General features: G+C 31.3%; 1 protein-coding gene across 1 annotated transcript in view; it reads right to left on the bottom strand.

Annotated features, from left to right (window-relative positions):
* LOC131948364 (inositol hexakisphosphate and diphosphoinositol-pentakisphosphate kinase 2) overlaps positions 1–27241 on the bottom strand; it is a 53295-nt gene that overhangs the window by 17308 nt on the left and 8746 nt on the right. The window contains exons 2-26 of the mRNA XM_059309961.1: positions 24159–24488; positions 23077–23196; positions 22562–22666; positions 22229–22407; positions 21846–21928; positions 21519–21670; positions 21304–21405; positions 21002–21163; positions 20791–20912; positions 20346–20447; positions 19892–19978; positions 19424–19609; positions 18740–18825; positions 17214–17261; positions 12009–12047; positions 9380–9505; positions 9173–9291; positions 7857–7969; positions 7477–7543; positions 7074–7215; positions 5508–5734; positions 5229–5368; positions 2908–2958; positions 665–779; positions 398–505 (exon numbers count right to left, since the gene is read on the bottom strand). Coding sequence (XP_059165944.1) covers positions 398–505; positions 665–779; positions 2908–2958; positions 5229–5368; positions 5508–5734; positions 7074–7215; positions 7477–7543; positions 7857–7969; positions 9173–9291; positions 9380–9505; positions 12009–12047; positions 17214–17261; positions 18740–18825; positions 19424–19609; positions 19892–19978; positions 20346–20447; positions 20791–20912; positions 21002–21163; positions 21304–21405; positions 21519–21670; positions 21846–21928; positions 22229–22407; positions 22562–22666; positions 23077–23196; positions 24159–24296 — 2919 coding nt within the window. The 5' untranslated portion in view covers positions 24297–24488. The remainder of the gene's footprint in view (positions 1–397; positions 506–664; positions 780–2907; positions 2959–5228; positions 5369–5507; positions 5735–7073; positions 7216–7476; positions 7544–7856; positions 7970–9172; positions 9292–9379; positions 9506–12008; positions 12048–17213; positions 17262–18739; positions 18826–19423; positions 19610–19891; positions 19979–20345; positions 20448–20790; positions 20913–21001; positions 21164–21303; positions 21406–21518; positions 21671–21845; positions 21929–22228; positions 22408–22561; positions 22667–23076; positions 23197–24158; positions 24489–27241) is intronic.

Genomic DNA, 27241 nt, shown 5'->3' with positions numbered 1-27241 from the left:
CATATACAACTATATAACGTCAGAGTGGTATACATTTTAGGAACAATACGTGGCTGTTAATTGAATTTATTACAACTTGTTGATTATTGTGGCTCCAATCAAAATTTACATTACAACAACCTAAATTCTAAAGAAGTGCAACACAGCTTACAATGATTTCACATTATTTTATAAAATTTAAAACTTATTTTCCACATAATATATAATTGACATAATTAATCAAGTACCTTGTCTTTCCTACTTGTTAAAGAAACTTCTGTCATTTTAGATTAGCTTATAACAAAACAATTGGCTTTTGCTTACAACAAAACAATTGGCTTTTGCTTACAACAAAACTATTGGCTTTTGCTTACAACTAGACTACTGGCTTTTGCTTACAACCAAAAATGGCCTTCACCTTAGCAGGGTCCTCAAACATCATGAGCACTATCTGGGACATGTAGTTCAGCTCAGCGCACGCACCAATGAAATCCATTGATCTTTTCCATTGCTCATCTTTGTCTTCCTGAAAACACATATTTTCCTAAAGAATACACACACACCTCAACAATTTTAAATAAATAAATGAGAGCAGATAAAACTTAATTTAATGATGGAATATTGACTTTACTAAACAAAAGATAACTGATTATCAAAATTTAAACTCTGTAGAAAGGAGACTTACATCCAAGAAATCTCCATAGCGCAGCATGTTCATGAACGAGTGTATGTGACTTTCACTTGTAAAATAAAGACGTGTGCGAACAAATCTCTCTGGAGAGGCAACACCATTTGAATATCTATAAATCAAGAGAGAAAAAATTGAAAAATATGTAAAGAGTCAGAGAATTTAGAACTGAATTTTAAATTAATTTGAAATCAAAGTTTAATTTAGAATTTTGAAAGTTTACTGAAGTTAAATTTAAAAATTGTGTAAATACTGAAAAAAAGATTTATAAATATATATATTGATTGTATCTGGGAAGACAAACATGCAATGTCCACTAATTGAAAAATATTATGTGTAACTGAATATACTGAATATACATGCATCTTAATACATTTTAAACAATATTGAATGGTGAACATGGAGAGATGCAAATGGGCAAAGGGAGAGCACTATAAATCAAATTTGTGGGGCATTGAACACAGCAACATTAAAACACCCTTATTTTTTCAGATCTGTAAAACTAATTTCAACCAATCATCTAACAGTTAATCTGTAGCAAAACACATGACTTGTCTACACGTAAGTTGATGTTGCTTCAATGCAGCACAAATAATTAACAAACATAGAAAAAATCTGGTTAGCTTCAAGAAATGAACATAAGAGGTTCCAAGTTTGATGGGCATTGGCAAACTGAGAACTCTCTTAGCTTAAAAAAATATTATCAGACACAAAAAAAAAAAAAGTTTCACCATCAATTTAAAAAAAAAATGAGCGAAAACAAATTCCTGAAACTGTCTACCTAGCTGGAAAAAACCCAACCAAAATGATTAAAGAGTGAACAACATACCATTAATAAAACAATCAATTCAATATACACATTTCATCAGAGGATTCTGGACAAAAAAAAACATGTAACCTATTGTAAAAGTTTCAAGTTTTTTTAAAAACATGACAAGAAACTTAAAATAAGAATTAGTAGCAGGAACTAAACCAATGAAACAATTTATATTATTTCCCTAATGCTAGTTTTTATTACATTTATTTTAATGTTTTTACCTTTTATTACATTCATATATCTTTTTTAAAAGCACCTGATTTTTTAAAAAGTTTAAATGATTGAAATTTTTTTTGTTTTAAACATATGTCCAGATTTTACCAAGAGGCTGATAAATGACTGTATAATGAACTAACTGTTGTGATGTTTTTAATATAAAATCTGAATCATTGACTAGGTTAGGTAAGCCAGGGGTTACAGAATGTAGTTGCCACCATCTGTTTCAGTCACTGTCTACATTTATTTAGTATCCTCTACAAAATACTTTCATTATTAGGAGAAACTACAAAATACTTTCATTGTTAGGAGAAACTCTACAAAATAGTTTCATTATAAGGAGAAACTCTACAAAATAGTTTCATTATTAGGAGAAACTCTACAAAATACTTTCATTATAAGGAGAAAACTTATTAAGTAACTGTCTGAAGATACAACACGATGCTTGAAATAAAATTGACACTAATGTTTTTAAATCAGATGTATACACACACACACACACCAGATATAGCTATTTCATCCTTCTGCAAACAAATAAACATGCACACAGACATACATTTTATAAGTATGAGTTAAAACCTTGTTTAATAACCTGTTTCAAACAACGGATTACTCTTGTAAATAAACTATACATGTATACGTACAAATAATTAATTAATAACTTGGCAGTGTAGATAGAAATTTTTTTGTTGAATCTCAACAGCAAACTTAAAAGAGTGCAGAAGAAATATGAGTTCTTTTTATCAGACTAGCGTGAAATCTTGACATCACATAGATACAAAGTGGGTTCTTACAAAGCAAACTCAAATCACGAGAGTGTAAAAATAAATTGGCTTTGCTATCTCTTTCAAAAATGAGGTCATATCTAAACAAGAAAATCCTGGTCCTGCGCTACAACAAACAAAAAGAAGAAACTCAGTGTTGATACTAACTGGTCTCTAGACTACCTGAACATGTTAAACAAACTGATACTAATCTTCCATTTCAAACCTTCGCTACTAATATCTTTAGTTGTTATTTATATTTGTTGACAGTTATTGTAGCACAAATCACACGCCATATGCAATATCATAGAAATTATATAAAATTATACATCTAGATTTGAATTTGTTATTATGTATTAAAAAAACAACTGAGGAACTGTAAATATATGGTGGCAACTGATGAATTCAATGTGCAAGTTGATGATGACTGGATTTCTAATCACCTATTTAAAATGTCGATATCGTTTGTTTCGTGCAGAATGAACTGAATATGCCTGAAACAAAAAGGAACGTTTTGTCAAAGCAGTGCTAATGACCAAAGCAGAGGCAACATGCACATTTTATCAAGCTTATCAAGGAACTGCAAAAATATTTTAGTTTTGGTTCCGATTACATTTTTAAAGATTCCGTTCATAAGTCAGCAATTTATTGAAAAAACAAAATTGCTTGAATGTGCCATCTACTTTAGACATTATGTGCTCATAATTTTTCTTTCATACAAACAAAGCCTGAAACATTTTAAAGGAAACAAAGCTTTACACAACAATATTGGATTTTTAAAAATTATTATTAAAGTTGCATCAATGTTGACAAAATGGCATGTTAGCGCTCTATCTATGTGTGTTATGAATGCTACTATTCCCTTAATAATACATTCTCTATCTTTCTTATGCTAACACCTTTGTAAACACCATGTTTTTTTTTATTATCAATTTTACACCGAAAAAAAACAATTTTTTTTTCTCTATATAACTAGATATTGAGTTTGAGCAAATGTTGTTTCCTAGAGATATTAACTTTATTTATCTAAAAGTTAACTCAAGCTTGCAGATCCTTTACGTAGGATTGGGTTGAAATTAATGAGAAGTTAAAAATACTCCAAAAGTGTTCAAGTTTTTGACCCTCTAATATAGTTTGAGTCATTTTGCACCTATTGCTGGCTGTTAATTATTTTGTTAGTATTAAAGCACTGATTATGTTGATTTCAATGGCGAAAAACCATTCCAGGGCTATAAGGGGTTATACTGTAGACCATCTGAAATATAAGTCTTAGAAAAATCTTCATTTTTAATTTAAAAATTTAAAAACATTAACTATGTTACTTATATAAAAGACATTATAATTACATTGGATTAAGTTATAACAAAAATACCCACCTTAGGTGTTAAACTCATTAAAAAAAGCTAATATTTTAAAATTGATATCCTATGTCCCTTTATGTTTTTGGCTTCACCTAAAAAAATCTGAGGTGCAAAACTACTCAAACCACACAGGAGAGTCATTGAAATAACCTCTAACACCACAGACAAGTAGTGATAAACTTTAGAGTGTGGACAATTTTGTATTCTCTAACAACAGGACAAGTAGTGACTGACTTCATAATGCAGACAATTAGGCTGGTAGAGAAGTACAAGTCAGAAATGTACTTAGTATTATAATATCTTGGGGGGGGGGGGGGGGGGGGGGGGGGGGGGGGGGGTGGGGGGGGGGTGGAGAGAAACAGTATTGGGAGATAAAAGTTTAAAAAAATTATATAATTTGTAAATGCAGAGTTTGAAAATAATTTTATTTAAATAGAGGGCAAATGTTTTTGAACCAAAATAATCCATTGCATGGCATTATGAATTTTTAATTTTAAGTTCATTACTTCTGAGATTTTCATAGAAGCATTTATATTTGATGCATGTTTCTTTTTTCTTTAAAAAGCTGCTTAGTTTCTAAATTATTACAAACATTGCCTACAGCAATATTATAAACAGGAGATCCAAATAATGCAGATTTTTGTGGTTGCATCACAAAGAATTTTTTTAAATTTGTAAAATTCTTAAGCCCATTATGAGACTACCAGTACGATGAAATCAAGCCCATTGTAAACTTTTGCTTTCAAGAGGCCAAAAGAGATGAGATCTACCAGGCTAAGGTGTTTGCATCCTCGACAGTTTTTTACGAATGAGCAAGACACAGGGAAGATGAAGAAAACCCAAACTAACTGCTATATAAAACATGTTACACATATCTTTTAGAAACACATCTCATTCAGTTTAATAATATTATAATACAGAGAAGAAAAAAAAATTTGTATAAAGTTTTATAAAAACTTTAAACCCCTTAGCTCTGGTAGATCAATTTCAAAAAAAATTTCAACAAAAAATGTATAAGCTGTTGTTTCAGTCTACTTCAAACGAGTCAGATAAAATACTTTCTATTCACAAAACACCTGAGAAAAATTATAACCAGTAAATATTTTGAAAATTAATATTTGTGTAACAATGCTTGAAGCAAAGTGACCACACAAAACAAAAAAAAAGTGTTTGTTTTCTGAATAAAAATGTCACACAAAAAAAAAGACAAAACTTTACAAAATTTACTTCCAAATCAACAAAATAGTTTCTTTTGTCAAAACATACGTGGATCTGAAGTCCCTCATCCCTGGTTTTTTGCCCAATTACTTTAATAAGTAAAAAAAGTTAATATGAAATTTTGTAAAGTTTGTCAAAAACAAAACAAGAATAACAGAACACAGTGACTACACAACAGGCCATACTTTGAGTCTAGTCGTGTGGTGCTGTCCTCTGTGCTTGGCTCATTAATACACTGGAGCAAATCACAGCGAATCTTGCGCAACAACGGGGTGCAGTAGCTCTGCCCAATGTGGAGTCTTTCTTCTTTGGTAATGCCATATTCCTTTGACAAATAGACAGTTTGTAAGAAAAAGCCTTTGTTGTATTCACAGTTACTAATTCCCATACACACTCCCATATACACATTCCCATGAACCCTGATAAATACTGCTGTATGTGAAATAACAATTGTTAAAATTTACCTGTGGAATGATTATGTCTGCTAAAGCTTTTGAACACATAAATAGTTCTTGCGCTCTCTTGAATTGAAGAGTTTTCTGGTTGTGCTGCAGGTCATATTTGATACAATCATAAATGTCAGGAATCTTGCTGATGTCAAAGCGGCCATTCTTTAGCCTGAAGTCTTTCTCTAGTTTAGCCCATCTTCTGATAAGAAGCTCCCAAGACTCTCCATTAAACAAAGCAAGATCTGAATCATAATGGGATAAACAGAAACATCAAAATTAAGGGCAGATCTTCAAGAATCCAGGGAGTGACAGGGGGAACTAAATCACTTTCTGACCTTGTCACACAATAAAGGTCACAATGACAGGGGGAACTAAATCACTTTCTGACCTTGGCACACAATAAAGGTCACAATGACAGTTGATAACTAAATCACATTCTGACCTGTGCACACAAAAAAGGTCACAATGACAGTGGATAACTAAATCACTTTATGACCTGTGCACACAATAAAGGTCACACAATAAAGGTCAAAATGACAGTGGATAACTAAATCACATTCTGACTTGTGCACACAATAAAGGTCACAATGACAATGGATAACTAAATCACATTCTGACCTGTGCACATAATAAAGGTCACACAATAAAGGTCACAATGACAGTGGATAACTAAATCACATTCTGACATGTGCACACAATTAAGGTCACAATGACAATGGATAACTAAATCACATTCTGACCTGTGCACACAATAAAGGTCAAAATGACAGTGGATAACTAAATCACATTCTGACTTGTGCACACAATAAAGGTCACAATGATAGGGGAACTAAATCACAGTCTGACCTGAGAAAATAACCAACACAGAACTACAGGAAAAAAACTAGGCTATACCCAGAGGCAAAGAAATACAGAAGTGCTAATGGGGATGGATGGGACACACCAAGCAAGAACTAACCAGCTATATCACCAGACAGGCATTAGTTTGGAATACCCTAGGTAAGGGTAAAGTGGGTAGGCCAAAACTAACATGGAAAAGATTAGTTTTCAATGAAGCTCAAGCAGCTGGAATGTCATGGTTCGACTTGGGAGAATTTCTCAAAAATGTGTAGAATGGAGATGTGGTTGCAACCCTAGGCTTCACAAGCGTTCCACAGGAATGATGATGATTAAATCACCTCTTTCTAGGCTATCATTCCACAGGAATGATGATGATTAAATCACCTCTATCTAGACTATCCGTAGCTCTGGGTCTTACAGGATAAATGTTTTTGATATTAATATTTCTCTAGAGCAGGGGTTGGCAACCTTTTGAAGCGGAAGAGCCAAAAGTTACAAGTTTCAAAATTTCCCTGGTTTTAAAGAGCCACTAACATTTTTTTTGTTTCAAATATTTTATTTTTTTATTAAGATTATTAGTATTTGTTCAAGGAGCTGGAGAGCCGCATCTTGATATCAAAAGAGCCGCATGCGGCTCGCGAGCCGCAGGTTGCCGACCCCTGCTCTAGAGTAATCTAGTGGTGTGGAGTGTAGAGCTATCATTACAACTCAGTGACTTGCTGGCTGACTGGAGTGACTGACCTCGAGATTTGAGCTCCATTTTCAGACATCTGATCCTGGCAGTGATTTCATTGATCATCTCATGCACTCTGATACACATCTGGAAGGGGTTTTTCACAAACTGCATGGCATTCACAAGGGATATGCTGTTTGTAGCTGCCAACTACTCATCAAAAACAAAACATTTTTACATTTAACAACAGTTAACACACTCTGAAGAATGACTACTAATAGCTAAGAATTGGTAACTTGAAATATAATTAAAAACATCACAGACGCTTGGGTTGATAAATATAATAATTTAATGGTGATACATTGGTTGATCTAATAATGGTCAAATCACCTTATGCAATATTATTCAATTTTAAAAAAATTGTTTTAAAAGCAACTGTTATCTATTAAGTATAAATGGGGCATAACTCACCTTTAAAAAGTCATCCTCAGTAAATTCCCTGTCTTGGTTGAAGATATCTTTTAATTTTTCTTTAACTCTGTTGTTAAAAAAACAGATTACACTTTTAAAAGTGAACTTTGAATACTTTTGATTTAAAATGCCTATATTTAAAAACAAAATTGTAACTATTTAAAACATTTTTATTTTTACGCTCTTTGATGTGTTAGATTACCCATCAATATGCCATTACAGGATGGCATATTACAAAGTTGTGAAAATTTAATAAAAGAAATGTTTTTTTTTATATATTTTTACGCATAAAATGTGTTACTTTGATGTGTTCGATTAATATGCCATTATTTAAAAACAAAGTTGTGACTATTTGAAAAAGAATTGTGACTTTTCCTTACACAATCTGGTACTTGGATGTGTTTGACTCCCCATCAAGTAGACCATTGGTGTTGGCACTTTTCACCATCTGTACAACAATAGGTGTCAGCTCTCCTTCTAGGGCCAACAAACCCTACCACAACAAAACATTTCTTTTAAATACATCAGCATTAGTCAACAGTAAACAAACCTAAACAATATTTGTATAATTATTAATTACGAGAAAAATGGCCCGTTGAGGAAGGGTACAACGGGCGCTAGGCTGATAGTGCTGGCTCTTTTCTCTAAACTAAAACCAACCCACCCCCCCACACACCACCCCCACCCCCCCACCACACACCACCCCCCACCCCCACCCCCTCTCCACCCCCCCCCCCCCCCCCCCCCCCAAAAAAAAAAACATGTCTACCGTCCCATTCAACGAAATATAATTATATACTTTTTCCAGTGTCCGCTCCCTCCCAGAAAATTCTACCCCCCGCCCCCGAAAATTGCAAGTACCCCCACCCCTCTCCGGGGAGGAAAAAGTCTGAAAGAAACACTGAAACCAACACCCCCCCACACCACCCCCCACCATCCCCCCCACACCCCCCCCCCCCCACCCCCCAAAAAAAAAAACATGTCTAGCGTCCCATTGCAAGAAAACCACTTTTTAGATTAGACACATTAATTAGGCGGTAATTTTATTATACAGTATCGATGAGGAAATTTCTTTTGAGTTGGGGAGGGGGGGGGGCTCAGACGTTCTTACGCGGGGGTGGGGCTTCGCCCCTACCCGAAGAATTGTATGAAAGAAACTCTTCACGCAAACCACTTAGATTAGACCAAATTGCCTTTGTATTGAATGTTTACTCGATAATCAATGACGTCATATTAATGTGTGCACTATCCGGCTTGAGATTATTTTCTACTCTGTGCTAAATGTGTCGACGTCATACTTCGTTTTTCGAATTACTATGCATGTTTTTATTTTCCTTGTGTTTTCTCTAGAGCGTTCTTGTCAGATAGATACATAGACAGACAGCGAAACTATTAGTATTAATATTTTAAAAAATTATTTAAAAGGAATATATTTTTTTTAAAAAAAGAGAAGGTTGAATTAAGGTTTAAACATCAACAAATAAGAAAAGCGAAGAATTATACTGAAAAGATAAGAAACAAAATTAAAAACTGTTTTATAAAAATCATTAAGTAGCAAAAAAAATGTTAAAAGATTGTGTTTTAGAATATTCTCTAAAAAAAAAAAAAAATTTTAAAATGCTATCCTTTTTTTAAAAACAAATATTATAGCAAAACTTAAAAAAAACGACAGATAGAAATTCAATGGGTGTAAGACCTTAGTAAAAGCTGCAGCTGTCATCTGCACCCTGCCCTCATCTGATGCATAGATCTTCAAGTCATGTCTGAAAGTGCTGTGCAGCCTCAGGAAGCCCAGACCAGGAGCCTCAAACTGACCTATAAGAGTGAGGTCAAGCTTGACATAATTTTTTTATCACTTTAAAAGGAAAAGTTTTTTTTTTACACTAAACATTGAGAATCAAACCTTGACCTCCTGGGTATAAGGTCCGAAAAGCTTTCCCCAGGTTTTCGGCTTGAATCCTGCCTGCAGGAGTCAGCTCCCCTCCCCATTTTAAAATGAGGACAAGTGAAGGATCGCGTGGTGAATCATCTGTAAATAATAAAAATATAGTACATAGAAACTTGTTTCAGTGCGTAATAATAAAACTATATAATCCTACCTTTAAAGAAAACTATACAATTTATATATTTAAGATTTTTTTTTTCTTTATTCTTTTTTATTCCTAGGTATATCAAGCTTCCAGCTGAACATTTGATAAAATATTTTAGAAGCCTAGATCTTTATCTTATTCTTTCTTTAAAGAACTAAATAACCAACAAACAATAAATGAACCCCTTAAAATTTCAGGAAAAAAGTTGTGTTTTTTTAGAACATCAATGACAATATGATAAAATGTTTTCACATTTAATAAATTTTTTAACTGCTCTTCTAAAGAACTTTAAAACACAAAGGTTAGTGATTTCTCACAATGAAATTAGTTGAAAGCATTCTCAGCATTACACTCAACTTTCTAGTGTTTTTAAAATTCTAGTTTTTAAAAAAAAAATCCTAATTTTTTAATAGCCAAGCATTATTAACAACAAAACAAGGAAGAAGAGAGAGAGGAGCACACATCAACTACTTTAGCAAACAAAAAATGTTTTATTATTGATGGGTATGGGAGGGAGGAATATAATGACAAAGGTAAAGGTGAGCACAGATAGTGTAGGACGTAAGGATCGACCATTAGCTATAGCGGAATTGTGGAGGTTTTCTGGTATGGGCAGGAAGCAGATTTGGTTCATACAAACAGCAGCTGAGCTGAACAAAACAGGACTACAGTTTCTTCTAGACAGCTTAGCAGAACAAATACAAAATCAAATTTCTTTCATCCTAATCACATTTTTTGCTAAACAAACAAAACGAAATGAAAAGGTTTAAGGAAATTAGCAAAAATCAACTAGTTATTATAAGAAATTAAGCATTTAAAACACAAAAACAAATACAGAGAAATTTCGCACATGTGACTAGTCTAAAAAATAATTATAGAGAAAAGCACATAAACACTGACGGCTGTTTTAAAAATTGTTTGGATTCTTAATGTTTCAATCATCTCCTGGTGATCAGACTGCTATTTCAACAATTTTTCTTCAAACAGGTGACAATTTATTACCTCCATCCAAGTATCGAATAAGGGAATTAATTTTTTAAATCACTAGAGAAAAATCGGACATTAACTGTAAACATAAACTTAATCAAAAGCTTCAAGTTACTTTTAAAATGTTCAGGTAAACAAATTATTGCTTGTCTTTTTTAATCTGACTGCCGACCCAGAGGATTAAATGGAAAATAATCTATTGTAGAATATAATTCTGATTAGCTCTTTTCTTATTAGCAGCCACAATTTCTTGTCAAAAAAACCTTTATAATTCCTAACATCATATTGTGTTTATCAGGCATTTAAGACATATAAATACAGGCTCTTTACAACAAAAAACCCAGAAATTAAACAAAATAAAATATAGCTTAAATAAAAAGTTCACAACTTTTGAAGAAAGCAACTAATCCATTTTTTTTTTGTTTAGCTAGATAATATTTAGTGTGATTATTACACAAACTGGTTGAGTAAAAGCAATACGGAAAAAAGGAGAGGATCTATTCATGTCTACTCAGCAATTCAAAATGGACAAGAAAACTACTGGACAAAAAAAATGTCAATGTAAACAAGTTTTTTTTATCCATTAAAGGTTGAGCTGGTGGACTTCAGGAGGGGACAGAACATCCAGTTAATCAGGTGGGATGTGTGGGTACAGATGCTCAGATTAAAAAAAGTTTTTATTTAGCTAATTTAAGTATTACGTGTACATAAGTGTGTGGTTGGTAGCTTTCAAAATGCTAGCTGTGCGTTTTCTATATTCATTAATGTAACATGTCACCCTTTGCATGATCTAAAATACAATGCTTTGAAAAAAATCTCATTGGAAAATCATCATCTATAACTTAGAATAAAAAAAGGCTCTTGCTTTAACATACTATATAACCTGGTGCTTTATACTTGTCACATATAAATATACAGAACCCATCACAAATCAAAATTATGCCTATCATTTGTCACATAAAATACACAGCATCTATCACAAAACAAAACATAGACACCTAGCATTTTGTCACGTAAAAATATATACACAACCCATTACTAAACAATAAAACAATGATGCCTATCACATTGTCACATAAAAATGTATAGACCCCCAGTACAGAACAAAAGACAGTGACACCTATCATCTAAATTAACACAGATAACCCTATGTCATAACCTAGCAAGTCAGAATAAATTTTAATTTGTTAATGACAACATCTATTTAACTATAAAACCCATTTAATTTTTTTTAATTAAACAAAGTGGTGAGTAAAAATAACGGACTGATTAAACAAAAAATAAACGAAAAAAAGCTTTATTAATTTCACCTAAAAACAAAATCTTGGCTATAAAAAAGAAACCAAATTGACATTTAAGAGCTAAAAGTTATCAGCAGCGTGCTGTTAACTGCAAGGTAGTGATGACACGCTCACACATGAACACACTCAGACACAAGCACGCTCAGATGTGTACCTGCTAAATCTAAGGTCACCTGGTCTTCCCAAAATGAGCCTGCAGAAACAGAAACTGGGTTTTAAACAACAACACCTGCACCACTGGACAAGCTAACACCTCCTCCCTCCACTTCCTAAACCATTAGGTTTTTTTTTTCTCAAAATATAAAGCAGTAAAACTAAGAGAATTTTTTTTTTCAAAATATAAAGCAGTAAAACTTAGAGAATTTTTTTTTCAAAATATAAAGCAGTAAAACTAAGAGAAATTTTTTCAAAATTTAAGCAGTAAAACTAACAGAAATCAACCTTAAGTCTACATCATCCACCTCCTCTCTTTACCTTTTAAGACAAAATATCGTAAAAACAAAAAGTTAAACAACGCATGCATGAAAATTTGAAAAAAAAATTATTGATAACTAATGGGATACACAATTATTTTTTTTAAATGTTATGAATGGTAACTTATGGGATATACAATATTTTTTTTTGCATGCAGATATTTTTTTTCTACCACTGTATACAAGGTGCAATCATCAATACTGTTATACTAAGGTTTAGATACAGATATTTTTTCTTTTTATTGAGAAGAGACGGATTTTTACTGCTATTTAACTTCCTTTTTCAAAAAATAGAAAATCTTTTCGGGTGTTAAGTAACATTTGAAAATATCAACCAGCAGCCTAGCTTTCTATAGATTTTATTTTAGAAGTTTAAACACTTAACTAAGGTTTTTATGAGTTCTTATAAAATAATATGCATATAATTTAACCAAGCTTATCAAATTAGTTTGTTGTGGTATCTTAAACAACCAGCACTTTAGGATATTGATATGGGTCAACTACCGACAAAAACATGACTTGTAATTTTAGATTTTGAAAACTGATTATAGGAAAAAAGGAATGCACTGGTGTTTAAGATACCACTGAGGTCAAAGGTCATATATTGTATCATCTGGTTGGGCTGGAAGGTTAAAAAGTTAATAGGTCAATAAATATTCAACATTTCAAACAATTCATCTCATACTGTAAAACTTTTGAAAAGTTAATAGGTCAATAAATATTCAACATTTAAAAGAACTCAATCTCATACTGTAAAACTTATCAAAACTGTCCATTAGTTAATTTCAATATTTAGTTACTGTAAGACACGTAAAAAAGAAATTTGATCTGGCAGCCAGTATGGTAAGTCATACAAATGGTTGGTAGGAGCAGACTAAGGTGGTATATAGGATGTGTCAGTGGAGGGGTGGGGGTAAGTGGGAGGAAAAATCATAAACAAATTTCTCATATATCCTTATTTTTATTTAGGTAAGATTTTAGATGTTATTATTTGTGAACGTCAGCAACTGAATTTTCAATAAACTTTTAATTGAAAAATTAAAAATATAACAATATTTTGTAAGCTAGCGTCAAAGGACATGATACACCAAATGTAAAGGGCATTCAAACATTGTGGGTACGAGCGGCAACAACAAAGTGGCCAAAACAAAATAAAAAATTAAGATAGACATGCCAGCTAGTACAGCCAGAGCAAGAAGCAAAGTACTAGAAAAAATATCAGACAATTTGATGACCAGGTTGGTAGTGAAAGTCTGATGCCAAACTAGACAATGAAAGTCTGATGTTGCACTTGACAATGAAAGGCTGATATTACATTTGATAATGAAAGTCTGATGTCAAACAAGAATGATGTCCCACTTGAAAACGAGCATTATATGTCATGCTTACAATTAAAGTCTGATGTCACGCTTGACAATGAAAGTCTGATATCACATTTGATAATGATGTCAAACTAGTTAATGAAAGTCTGATGTCAAATATATACAGAATAGTTTGATGTCAAAAATAGTAAATTATTATTTCGTTAATTGCTGAGCTGCAGAGCTGCTAATAAAATTTTCTATACTTAGGAAACATAAAGCCGTATCCCTTTATTACTTTTTCCGTTTTAAATTTTTAACAAGTCCTGAAACTGAGACTTCAAAGCTAAATATAGGTATTATAAATTATTTAGATAAGGAAATTAGTGAAATATTGTAGGGAAAGGTGGTGGGGAAAGAAATGGAAATAAAACAATAACTGAAAGTCTGTTTCTATTTGGATTTAAAAAAAGCTGATCTTTCACTTTAAAAAAGAGGTTTGATTAGAGAAATGTTAGATGTGCACCAGGAGTGCACACAAGCACTCATGCACACATTACAAACCCTCGCTGGAGGAGGCGTGAGGGCGACCAGAAGGCTGGTGCTTCAGCTGTATCTTGCGGTTTATTCCAGAAAATTCATACCTAGGAATTACACAATTGTAAGTGGGAACTTTTTTTTTATTAATGATGAAAACCAACTATTGGTTTTTTTTTGTGTGTGTTTAAAATGAATTACTTTTTATATCTGGTACTTGCACACCTAAAAAAGTTCTGAAAACATCAGATTAAAATAAACTGTTTTCTGGAACTTGAACCTAGTTGTTAAAAATAAAATCAGTACAAAAAAACAAACAAAAGTATTTTCATAACAACCCCAATTGGGATACGGCATTACTCCCAATTTTTTTCATTGGCCGGGATAAAGAGTTTACATACTTTGGTTGTTTTTTTTTAATGTTCTTTTTTAAATTAAAAGATATAGACAACTCTGAAAATCAATGGGAGTTAAAAATTTGGATTAAAAAGTTTAACAGAAAAAAAATAAGACATAAATATAAAAAAAAGTTGCAATCCTCTTTGGATGTTTCTGAAAATCAGAAAGAAATGTCTTAAGTCAACAAACTGCCAGACCAGATGACACATTAAATGCTCTGAAAGATAAAGAAATGTCAAGGTCAGCCTTCTGCCAAACAAGATGATACATATGATGCTTGGTGATCAACTATTTAAATACAATTTTGGGGATTTTCATTGAACTCTTTTTCTTAAACTTAGTTGTTTCCCAAAGGAAATGTAAGACAGAAATATATTTCAATTCACTGATTGCACATTAATCAAATATTGATAACACTGGGGTTTTATTTCAACAACTAGCAGCTATCCTATGAGGCATCTAACACAAACTAATTTTAAAGCATGCTGGCTTAAAAATAAAGTTCTCTTTAATAGTAAGCATATCTGGTGAATACTTAGATGAGGTGTTGTGTGCAGTTTTGACTATTCTGATTATTATTTTAATATATCTGTAACTTTGCTTTAAAGGTTGCTTTTATTCTTTTTAACCATTAATGTCCCGTAACGCCCGCTGCCGCCCGACACCGTTAATGTCCCGTAACGCCCGCTGCCGCCAGCTTACAATACGCATAGAAAAATTAAATTTGTTTTATTAAAATTTGGCCTACAAATCCTAATTTTTAACTAAACAGGAAGTCGGATAGTTTCAGCATCCTTTTCCGGTCTTCTAATTTCAATGGCGCTTTTGAAAGATAAAAAATTATAGTTTCTTTCCATCTCGAAATTTTAGACTCATCTGTCCAATTTTTAGTTGATTTAATATTAAAAATAAAATAAAATAATTCCTCTAAACATATCTAGGCATGTATTTTATGAATTATATATCTTAAAGATAATCAAATTGATATTTAACTGTTAAATTCGATGCATAGTTGTTTAGACAAAAATAAATAAAGTTGACTACCGAAAATGACCTGTTTTGAATTTTCTCCGACATTTTTTATTTTTATTCTGTACTTGTACCGAATATAATATATTCTATTTAATACTGTTGGAAAGCCAGGTTTATTCCCAACATTAAGCAGTAGTTTTTATCTTAATTTTCAATTTCATTTAGACAAAAACAAATATTTTGTGAAACTATTCACTTGATCATACAGAGTTATGCTCCTTACATTGGGCCGTCATGGGTGGAGTTTTGGTAGAATGAATGGGACATTAATGGTTAAGCAATATTTTGTCTTTATAGAAAATAATACAAATAGATCGCAGAAAGAATATATATGCAGTAAAGTTAAGCAATTATGTATATGATGTTTCATTTTCTGAAGTCTTTATACTCTTAAAATATCTGTTGGTGCAAAGTTATTGCTTACTTAGCTTTCAGAAATAGAAATTGATTATAAAAAAGAAGTTGCAACAAAATAAACAGTGGCAGTTAGTAACGAAGCAGTGTAACAAAAAAAACTTACAGCCCTGTGCTATTTGACTTTTACTATATTTGCAGGCCAAATTATATTCTAGATTTATTTGCAGGCCAAATAATATTCACTATTCTGGCTATATTTGCAGGCCAAATGATATTCACTATTCTGACCACATTTGCAGGCATAATGATATTCACTATTCTAGATATATTTGCAGGCCAAATGATATTCACTATTCTGGCCATTTTTACAAGCCAAATGATATTCTCTTTTCTAACATATAAGCTGCCTCCCTCACCAACAGATTTTTTCCCTAACAAGATAAGTTTAATTTATTGTAAGCTTTGTAAACATGCATAAAAAATGAATTATTAATTTGCAAAACTTTAGGGTTTATTAAAAAACCAAATTCATATTTTTTTTCTTCAATTTTCTTTTATTCTACTCCCACCTATGGAATCTAATGATACCAAGGTGGGGAAGGATTCACTGAGTGTCATCCCAATATCTACACTAGCAGCCACCACCATCTGCTTCTGTGTGGATTAACTACATCATGCAACAGTCCAATACCAGGATCATAGAAACAATGTGGATAACTAATGAAACCCCGGATACATCCATGTTAGCTTGCACATACACACCTGACCAGATAGAAGCTGCAACAGAACTCACACACGCACACACTACATTCAGAGAAACTAGCTGAACTTTAAACATAAGAAAATGAGTGACACAGAAAAAAAAGAAACATCAACAAAACACCACATGAAAATGTTGAACTGAATGAGAAAGACAATGAATGCAAAAGGCTACTACAGTAGTGAGATATATTAACCTCCACCATGTTATTTAAAGCCAGAAAAAAATGCAGTTACAAAAACAAACTGAAACATGATACTTATCAGAAAATTAATACTAAGATTACACCAAAAAAAAATTAAAATATTAAATTTCTAAACATAAACCCATCAATATTTTAGGTGTTTTTTTTTAAATTAAGAAATTTATATGAATAACCTGTAACTGCTTATTTTGTAAATTTAATTACAAAAAGAAACAATGGAGAAAGCAATACAATGCGGTGTAAAACAGAAATATATAATGCACAAAGGTTGTTAATGGATTCTATGTGAACAAACCTATTTCATCAGGGGAGGCCACCCCTTGTTCTGATGAATCGCTGACATCTATAGAGAGTGTAGTGAAGAAATAGAAGAGATTAATAAGCTACTCTAGAGAGAAATGCTGAATACAATTACTGAACACATCACAAAACATCTCAGGTGGGAATAACTGTCTGGCAACCAGTCTTTGCTAACTAAAATTAGTATCAAATTTTGCCATGATTAAAACATTTTAAATGTTAAACTAATGCAAAGCATTTATAATTTAAAACTCAGTTTGAAACTTTACATATGAAAAACTGCAACATTAACAAAAAAAAAGTACAAATATGTGTATAAAAATGTAACCAAGAATAAAAATGTTTAGTTAAATACTAGTTTAACTAGACTATACCCTTCCATTAATATCCAATGACCATAAGCTTTTAATTTGATTACGATTTTTGTGTGTGTTAAATATATGATTGGTGGCCATCTCCTGAATATTTCCTTTAGATTTCTTATTTATATTATATAATTTTCCGTGCATTATGTTTGGTGAATAAAAATTCAATAATATTTGACTTTATGTATTATTTTGTGCATTATATCAGGAACTTAAAAACCACTGAATGCTTATTGTTTTTGTCTTTCAGCTATTATGATTTTATTCTTATTAACAGTTACACTAATGGCTTTTTAAATATCTATTCTACCATCAGCTGGTATTAACTGATGAAATTATTATTTACAATAAAATACAAAATCATGCAAGTATACAAGCTTTATAAAAACTGGATGGACGTGGTACTTTATTAATATCAATAGTTTCTTCTACCCCAACTACTATTTAAAATACTTTATAAAATTCTTTATACCAATCAATATCTATACTTTATTATTGATCATGCTGTCAACAATTGTTAGCATATTTTTTTATCATGCAGTAAAAACAACAAAAACTTAAAAATCACCTGGAAATTATTGAAACAATAAAAAAGTAGTGTTGATAGGAAGTTAAAGTGTTGATGTGTTTTTACCATTTATAAAATAGTACAATAGTAAAAAAAAACAGCCATCAAATAACTAAGTGTTATACAAAAAAGAGGACAATAGTAGTATATAAATTTGAAACAGAACAATTAAAAACAAAAATGGTTTAGCCACAGGACATACAATAACAAGTAGAAACATTGTAACATGCACCAGAGATTATGTTTTATCAGTTGATAATCAAGATAATATTCAAGCAAACGTGCTGCGAAAAATTATTTATTTAGGCCTACTTGTGCATATGTTTTTGTTTATGTTATAGCATTCATATTAGCATTAAAATGCAGTAGGGCCTATATGTATTACACACTTTCAAGACAAATTTAGTTAATGAAGACGAATATAGTGTTGTGTTAAAAAAAATTCAAAGTGTTGATTAAATTTTTAAATGAAAAGCAAAAAATACTGAATACTTGAAAGTAATTACACCTGGGCCTGAATTAAAAAGCTCAAGATATTAAAAAATTTTAAAAATAAAAATGAAATAAATTTCTACAAACAGTACACACCCTCCTCGCTAGATGATTTCTTTGGCCGACCCATGGGCTGGTACTTTAACTGGACTTTGCGGTTAATGCCAGAAAAATGGCCATACCTGCATTACAATATTCAGTTAAAAAGATAAAATGAAGGTTTATATAATGGAAGGGAATGAAGGCTGCCCTGTACAGTACAAACCTGTATGGATAAAAAATCAAATGAAAACATTCCATCTTCTACTCACCAATTACAATTTTAGATAATGGTAGGATAATTGAGGTTAGTTTTTGTATAGTTTGAAACTTGCATGCAGAAGTACATAATGTACCTATTTAGTACTTTAAGGATTAAAGAAATTTGTATTTAACAGGTATGTATCTTTGACGTAATAATTCATACACAATAACCCTTGTTTTAATGTTATTTAAATATATAGATTCATTTTTAACAGAATTTTTTATTTCTGCTTCATTTTACCCTTTGGTTTAGATCTTTATAAAAGTTTTAAATTTTTGTAGAAAAATTAATCTCTTGTTTTTTTTTTGTTTAACATAAAGGCATTCTCAATTCATTTAAGACAGTCTCTTTCTTCAAAAAATTCTAGGCTATTAGGCTGTCAAGTTAAAAATATATATGTTATCAGGTAAATAAGCCAATAGTAGACATATGCAGCAGATCATGGAAGCAAATAGAGGTGCGGAAGGGTGACTTACATTTCTAACACAAGCTTCAGCTGGTTTAATTTTGCTTTCTTTTCTGCCACTTCTGGGTCTGCATTGTATTGACCTTCAGCAAGCAAATCTCTGACAATGTCAAGGACTTCTTGTAACTGTTTTGGTTTCTTTAGCTTCAAGTGACCAGTTTTATAGCCACCGTATTTCTCAAACAGATCAAAAAACCTGTGGTTACAAGGAAATCAATAAAATCTTTAATGAGATCACAAATTAAAACAAAAATTACATTCTTTATATAGGCTTTTTTTAAATATTAAAATTAAATGAACGTGAATACCAAGCTTTTTGCAAGAAAAGCCCAATTTAAAAAAAAAAAAATTTCATGCTATATTCTTTGCTAACAGCAAATATTATATAATCTAATTACCTCCCTTAAACAAAAAAGTATGTAATCATAATTTGACAAAGCTATATGCACATAGAAACATTGGGTTTTTTTTTACATACTTTCTATTTTTAACCTCCATTTTCATTTTCTGTTTAGGTGTTCTGTCTCCGTGTCTAATGACAGCAATAACACATCTCAATTCCATCCTGAAGATTGCAATCATGAAGTTATATTTGATGTTAAATGGTTACAGAAAAAGCAGTTTTTAATAAACAGAAACAAAACTAAAAGTATATAATATAGTATATGGCTAGTAAGAGTTCATTCAATTCAAGTAACTTAAACACATGTCCATATTGATTAAAATGGATTCAGCAATGTGAAGAATATAAATATAATAAAAAACCCATATTCATTTGTTTAGGAACTATTTAACAAAAAAAGGTTTCTTTCACGGCCTGTCAGTCATAATGACCTACTCAACTACTTGGCAATAGCATCCTTCTGAGCATTCTCAATCAATTAAGGTGAATTATTTGAATTAAAAAATTAAATGATAGTTTTACGACTCACATAGACCCGGATGTTGTCTGAACAACTGGAATGTCTTCTGGGGCTGTACACATTGGATAAGGTATATGTAGTTGGGGGCAGCATGCTCTCATCACTAAGGTTCTAAGGAAATAAAGTTCATGTTAAATAAAAAAATTCAAAAGTATTTTATTTTAAAACATGATTTAGCTAATAATATACAGATACCATTTTAACCAATTTACTTGGCTAGGCATGGTGCTGACCATACAATTCCTTCTTTTACAAAAAGGTAAACTACTTAATTTGCTCCTAGAAATCATCATGTCTAAAAGCACATTTTACTTTGATACAATTAAAGTACAGATAAACATGGCCAAGTATTTTTTCCTAGCATCAAATGTGGATTAAACAATTTATTGTTGTGTTAATTGCTTGGGATGTTAACTTATATATTTCTTACAAATAATTATTTTTGTAAACTTACCCTAAAATTTTAGCACAGTCGTCATAATATTTGCTGGACGTTTTTACAAAACTAAACCCATTCACATCACAAACATAATGTTGTGTATTCGCCCTCAACAAGTCGAAGCCACATACATTTTGCTGGGAGGAAAAGTAATTTTTAATTTAATTTTATCCATAGTTTGATATATTTAGTTTGTACAAAAAATGATTGAAAGAAAAAAAGTTACCTTGAAAACTTTACACACATTACGAGCAATCATTTTTTCCCGGTTACTTAATAAAACTGGGTATCGAATTTCTTTCCCATCTTGGTCCCGTTCAACTTTCCCATCAAGTGCTGGAGACTTTCTTGCCTCAGCATGCTGATAGTCAGGACCGACAGTATACACCTGTAAAATGAACACGGAACAATGAATAAGCTATTCCTGAGATTGTAAAACAAACCCTGCGCAATAAGATACATTGCCATAGGTTTTAGTGTAAACATGCTTTAAAAAGTTAAAAAATAAGACTTAAATTATTTAACTACCTTTACATCTGTGCCATCAGTTGGCATAAAATCTTCATACAGATAGGAACCTTTGCTGCGCACACGGCAGAATCTAGAATAAACACTGCTGCGATCTTTCACCTGGAAATTGAGATTTAATCCTCATGTATTTCCTTAAACAAGCAATCAATAATTTATAGATTACACCAGAGAGTCTGGTAACTGCTGTCTTTCACATACTCAGAAGTATTTACCTTACGAAATAGCCTAGTACTTCCACCCCCTGCCTGAACAGGAAAATATATATAGATGTTGTGGTCTTCAGCATCAACTGGCTTCTCAACAAAAGGTTTCATAAATAAATTGCCATTGACTTCAATAGAATCTTCTGTCTCCAGGACATGACCTAGGGTAACGCAAACAAGCATTGAAGAAAGCTAATAATAACATGTAAATAACACACAAAGATCTATTTAGACAATAGTTTTTAAATAGGTTAATAGAAATCTGTTGTAATCTATTTTGACTAATATCACATAAGTAAGTTAATTAGACCTAATGTATTGCCAATGAAAGCTTACAATCAGGATCATTCTCTCTGTCTAGGACGGCATATCTTGGATGTGGGATGTTATTTTCCTTCATCATTGCATAAACTTTGCGTCTAAATAGAATATAATTTTACTGAACAACAAAATAAGAACACAGCATATAACAACTAAAAATGCATACAAATTCAGAATATCAATAAATCTTGCAAATTTTTAATTTTATTTTCAGAGTATGCCCAATTCTAACACTATGAACTAATGTCATACTCTCAAATACTTTAAAAAAATAGAACTATTTAAGTTTTCTCAATTTTAAAAACAAACTAGAAGTTGTTTGACCACAATGTGGGTGGTTTATTTGTTTATTAATTAAAAAAAAATACCAACTTAAAATTAATACTTTAATCACTTGCCTGTCTTGCAGAGTATACTGCATTTCAAGGTCATTTACAATAAAAGGGTTACGGAGATTCTTGTAAGCAATGGCTTTTTCTAAAGGAAAGCCATGAGAAAAAAAAGAAACAAATCCATTGACTATGGGCCACTCTTCAATTGGCTTGTTCAGAATTGTGTCCTCATCAAACACAATCACCTGCAATTCAAGAAAACAAAAACAAATAACATTAAGTTTTATTAGGTAGCACTAACAACAGTTTAAAAACAAATACAAACAAGTTACAATAACTAGTAAATTTGTAAGAGAAATTTTTGAGCTACGGTAAATGTAACAGCCGCAGTGAGCTTACCTCGAGCCTCTCAAAATTGTCCACTAGCCGTCGTATGATCTCATTCATTGGTTTGGAATGTGATTTCTTAGCCATGGCACAGATGCCAAGGACAACTTTGCGATTCTAGAACAAAATCATTGAGAACATGTAATATAGACAATCTTGAGTTAAACATTGTGAACATGTAATATAGAAAATCTAGAGTTAAAAAATGACTATTAAAGTAGAACAAATGTATCATAACAGCAAAAATGTTGGTGATTATTAAGAGATTATGTTTTTAAGTCTGATTGCATGCATTAACTGACATTAATGACTACAGTATCATAATTTGTAAATGCAAGTATTTAAAATAGCAAGTATGTGTTCTGAATAGAATAGTTTAAAAACAAGAATCAACAAGGATGGCAGATTATAATAACAATTAATGCACCTCTATTTTATTTTTCTATACTAGACAGAATTTTTACTCAGATTCATAATAGATAATAAAAAGATTCCAAACTGATTGTAAAAACTATTTTAATACTTACACTGTCCTCTTCTTCGAAGTCCATTGCTCCTAAAATCCTCTGCTGTAAAGGCAGATTGAGACATTTTGCTGGAGGTAAACTTTTAAACTCACTAGCTGATACTTGAAAGCGCCCCCGTCCCTAAAAAGAAATAAGAAAATTTAAAATAAAACAAAAACAGAACATAAAGTTCAATTTTTTTAAAAATCTAATCACCTCAACTTTTTTTTCCATTATGAAACTTGAAGTTTTTCTCTCTGTGTTAAGCCCACTCTAGTGTCCCTTCTTTTACACATCCCATTTCTTTCACCTAAACCAGTTCTCAGGTACTACTTTTGTTAATACTTTGATTACAGCCTGACCTTCTCATTTACAACTTGACACTACTTCCCTTCTGTAGTTACAAGTAAGGGGAGGGAATAAATTAGAGTGACAGCAGCAGCATCACCTCCCCTCCCCTACAGCTGCTTATTGTAATTTGTCATTTTCAGTAACAAAGCCTTTTAAGAGGGTTTTAAAAATCTTTACACACTTGAATTTTAGAAGTTTACAGAATTGCAAACAAAAATGACTGAGCTTTAATAGGTTATAAAATGTAACATTTGAAATAAGATTATTTTTACACAGCTCCTAAAATAAAATTTGCCTAAATAGAAACAAAATTACAAATAAAATTTTGCTTTATTACATGAATGCCTTAGTAAAGAATGTCACAAAAGGACAAATTATTTCCTTGTTAGGAAAAGTAAGGCAATAAACTGCTCCACTTAGTCTAGGGAAATACTTTTAACACTAGTGTAAACAAAAGAAGTTTATTTGTTAAAATAGAGAGAGAGAAAAAATTGTTTTTTTATAACAACAAATTTTTTTTTAATGAGCTTATTACAATAAAAAAAAAACAGTTTAAAATAGATAATACACCATAATAAAAATGTCATAAAGCAAGTACAGAGCAGATATGAATACACTCATACATATATAGCTAACTAAAATCTAATGCACAGGTAAGTAACAAATACTGAAATGAATCTCCAAAAATGTTTGTAGAGTTAAAAAAACAACATACAAAACATACATAACATAACTGACTTAATAATCCTCACCTGCATCTTTGGTAAAAAAGATGGAAAAGGAAACCAAGTTTTCTTTTCACTATCTTTCTTCGCCCCAAAAGAAAAAAATTGGGAGCCTTTCTTGGATTTCTTGTCTTTGTCAGGCCGTAAATTACCACTGCTTGCCATGGGTACTATGTAGGTAAAGACACAAGGATGCCTCTACTAGCATTTGATAACTGCTTTAGCAATTACAAAGTTATGACTCGTTTTTATGTCCGCATAAAGATGAAGTCAGATTTAAACAGTCATTGTGTGTTTGTTAAAACTCTCTATAACACATTCAACTGAAGGCATACAAGATTGCATTCTCATCTTTGCCTGTTAAACAAAAGAAGAAAACCAAACTGTAACTGTGATAAAAGAAGTAATTAAAAAAAAATGCATGCATCACATTTTATTTTGAGCGCCATATAAAAATATTGTTTTCTAGTGATCTATGATTACAAGATATAGTACAGTATATTTTATCAAAAAAATAGTTTTTAAATAATTAAACTGTATCAATTATTTTATGTATATTTTAAGATGGAGTTTAACATGGAGTTTCAAATTATATTATAATCATATAGCAGCCTGTGAACACGATGACAAACAGCAACAAAACATGCAAGATGAAATAGCCTTGTTAATACTGGCACTAAATATGCATCATAAAATTTCTTCTATGAACCGATGAGAGCAGACACTGGTTTATAACATGGGAAATGTAAGTACTCAGACAGAATTCTTTGTGAAGGCTTTTTCTTTCTATTCTAAATGTCACAATGTATTCACATTTTATAATAACTTGAGCCCTTGACTTGATGTTTTAAAAAAAAAACTAAAATATTCCAGAGTGTTGGTAGTGTATCAATTCATATGGCTAATATCACTCAACCAAAGCTTAAGACCAAGACGCCTAGTAATAATTTAAATTATTATTTTCTTTGACTTGAAAAGAAGGAAATAAATTGTGAGTTAAATCTTTGGACATCCGACCTATTTTTAAAAATGATTAGTTTGTAACATACATTCTGTCTACAAATTACATAACTTTAGTAATGTTTCTTTTAAAATAATTGCTAATTTTCTTGTAATAATTTCAATGAACTATCATCTGTAAAATAAAAATGTAAACCTAATTTTTAAACATCATAAAAAGGCAGATTTGAACAATGCTACACAATAAGTGCCTGCATTAGGTGGTGAAAATAATGTCAATATAAAATAGTGAAAATACTAAGAGGATTTAGATCACAGGATTTTTTAAAAACTTTCTTGATATTCAAAGTAAATACACTAAGGACCATGTCCAGGCAAGATGGTTAATGAGGCAGATGAAGTACAGTTAAAGCAGTTTCTCTAACCTCAGTACTATACATGTCCAGCAGCATATAATCATAATACCCCTTTAAAAATATCTTACTTCTATGTAAAATTTACAATTACTAATTGTAAATCAATATTTGTGTTGAAACATGCAATGGAAAGATTGATAACAGGTAGATAAACCAAGTAGATAATACTAAAGAAAGTAGGGTATGTTGAAATGGTGGAAAGGAAGTTTCAAACTACGCTATTAAACTCAATTTACAGAGCTGATGATCTACAAATTCAATTTTTTTCTTCATCTATATCAAGTTTTCAGGTTAAAATTAGATTCAATTAGGTTAATTAATAATTAGGTTAAAAATTTATATTCTTGTGTTTAATGATATTAGTAAGTTAAAAAAACAAATGTAAAATTATTAATATTATTAATATGTATTTTTAGGGGGAAAAAGATAATTATAATAACTTTTAATAGACTTATCTCTTAAACCAACTGAATGGATGATTATGATACAGAAACTTGTGACTATTTTTTAGATGGACTAGAATTTTCATTACATAATACATTTGGTTGACAAAGTTACAGTTTTTTTTTAAATCTTGGAGTTAGAAGCTTTCTACTGAACAGAACAGTAATATTGCTGGTACCCTGTACTACTTTTTACTTTCTCGTATATACGAAGTATAGAGAAAGTATTGTAATCGTGCAAAAAAAAATCGAGATTTTTACAAATCTCGACGTTTTACACCTCACTGATACGGAAAAACATAATTTTGCAATCTTGTCCGTATGTCTGTGTGTGTGTCTGTGTGTGTGTGTAAACACGATAACTTGAGTACCGTTACAGCTAGGTTGATGAAATTTCATATATAAGTATTTTATCAAAATCGTAGATCCGTATCAACTTTTGAGCGAATTTCGATAACCGGAAGTGGTACTTTTTCTACTTTGAATTTTTCAAAAGCCTATAACTTGAGCACTATTTCAGATAGATAAATGAAATTTGATATATAAGTAAAAGATCTAATTCTCTACCTTCTGTCAAATTTTGAGTAATTTCCGTTGACCGGAAGTACTTATTTACGCTATTTCCGATTTCTCAAAAAACGCATGTAAATTTATAAAGTACTAATAATATTGCGCACTATTATGCACATCTTTATTTAGCGTTCACTTGGTGTGCATTTCTTTTTTCTACGAGATTATATTTTATTTTTAAAAATTTGAGTATTTAAAATGGATTAAAAATCATGTCTAGAAGTCTTAATCCCGAGTTGCCATCCCCCGTAGTGTTATATTTGAATATTCGAGAAAGTTTAGGGGAGATCACTCCCGGTTTATTTGATGTTAAATTCCAGACATCGTTCATACTAAAATTTCAATACATCTAAAAATGAACTAATAATTTGCCTATAGTTGTCTCTCTTAGTTTCAACTGAAGTGATAAAATACTAGCAAATAATTTTTATGAAAAAAATCATAAGGAACATACATCTAGTTATAATATCCTGTAAATGTATAAAGATAATAACTTTAATAGCTGAATTAGCCTAGATTTATTTTAATGGAGCAGAAATGGGCCAAAACACAGCCATCTTTTAAAGAAGATATTCTCAAAAGGATATTTTATGACATGTTTCAATGTAAACAACAGTTTATCATCAGTTTATGTCAACATATGTCAAACTACATAAATACACTAATACACATTTTCAACGTACTCAATCATGCAGAGGGATTTTGAAACTTTCTGTTCAAC

This window comes from Physella acuta, unplaced genomic scaffold (genome assembly GCF_028476545.2).
Source record: "Physella acuta isolate Inbredline_101_S28 unplaced genomic scaffold, ASM2847654v3 ptg000641l, whole genome shotgun sequence".
Taxonomy (NCBI): domain Eukaryota; kingdom Metazoa; phylum Mollusca; class Gastropoda; family Physidae; genus Physella; species Physella acuta.
The sequence above is the reverse complement of the archived record's forward strand: the minus strand, read 5'-3'. Positions and strand labels throughout refer to the sequence as shown.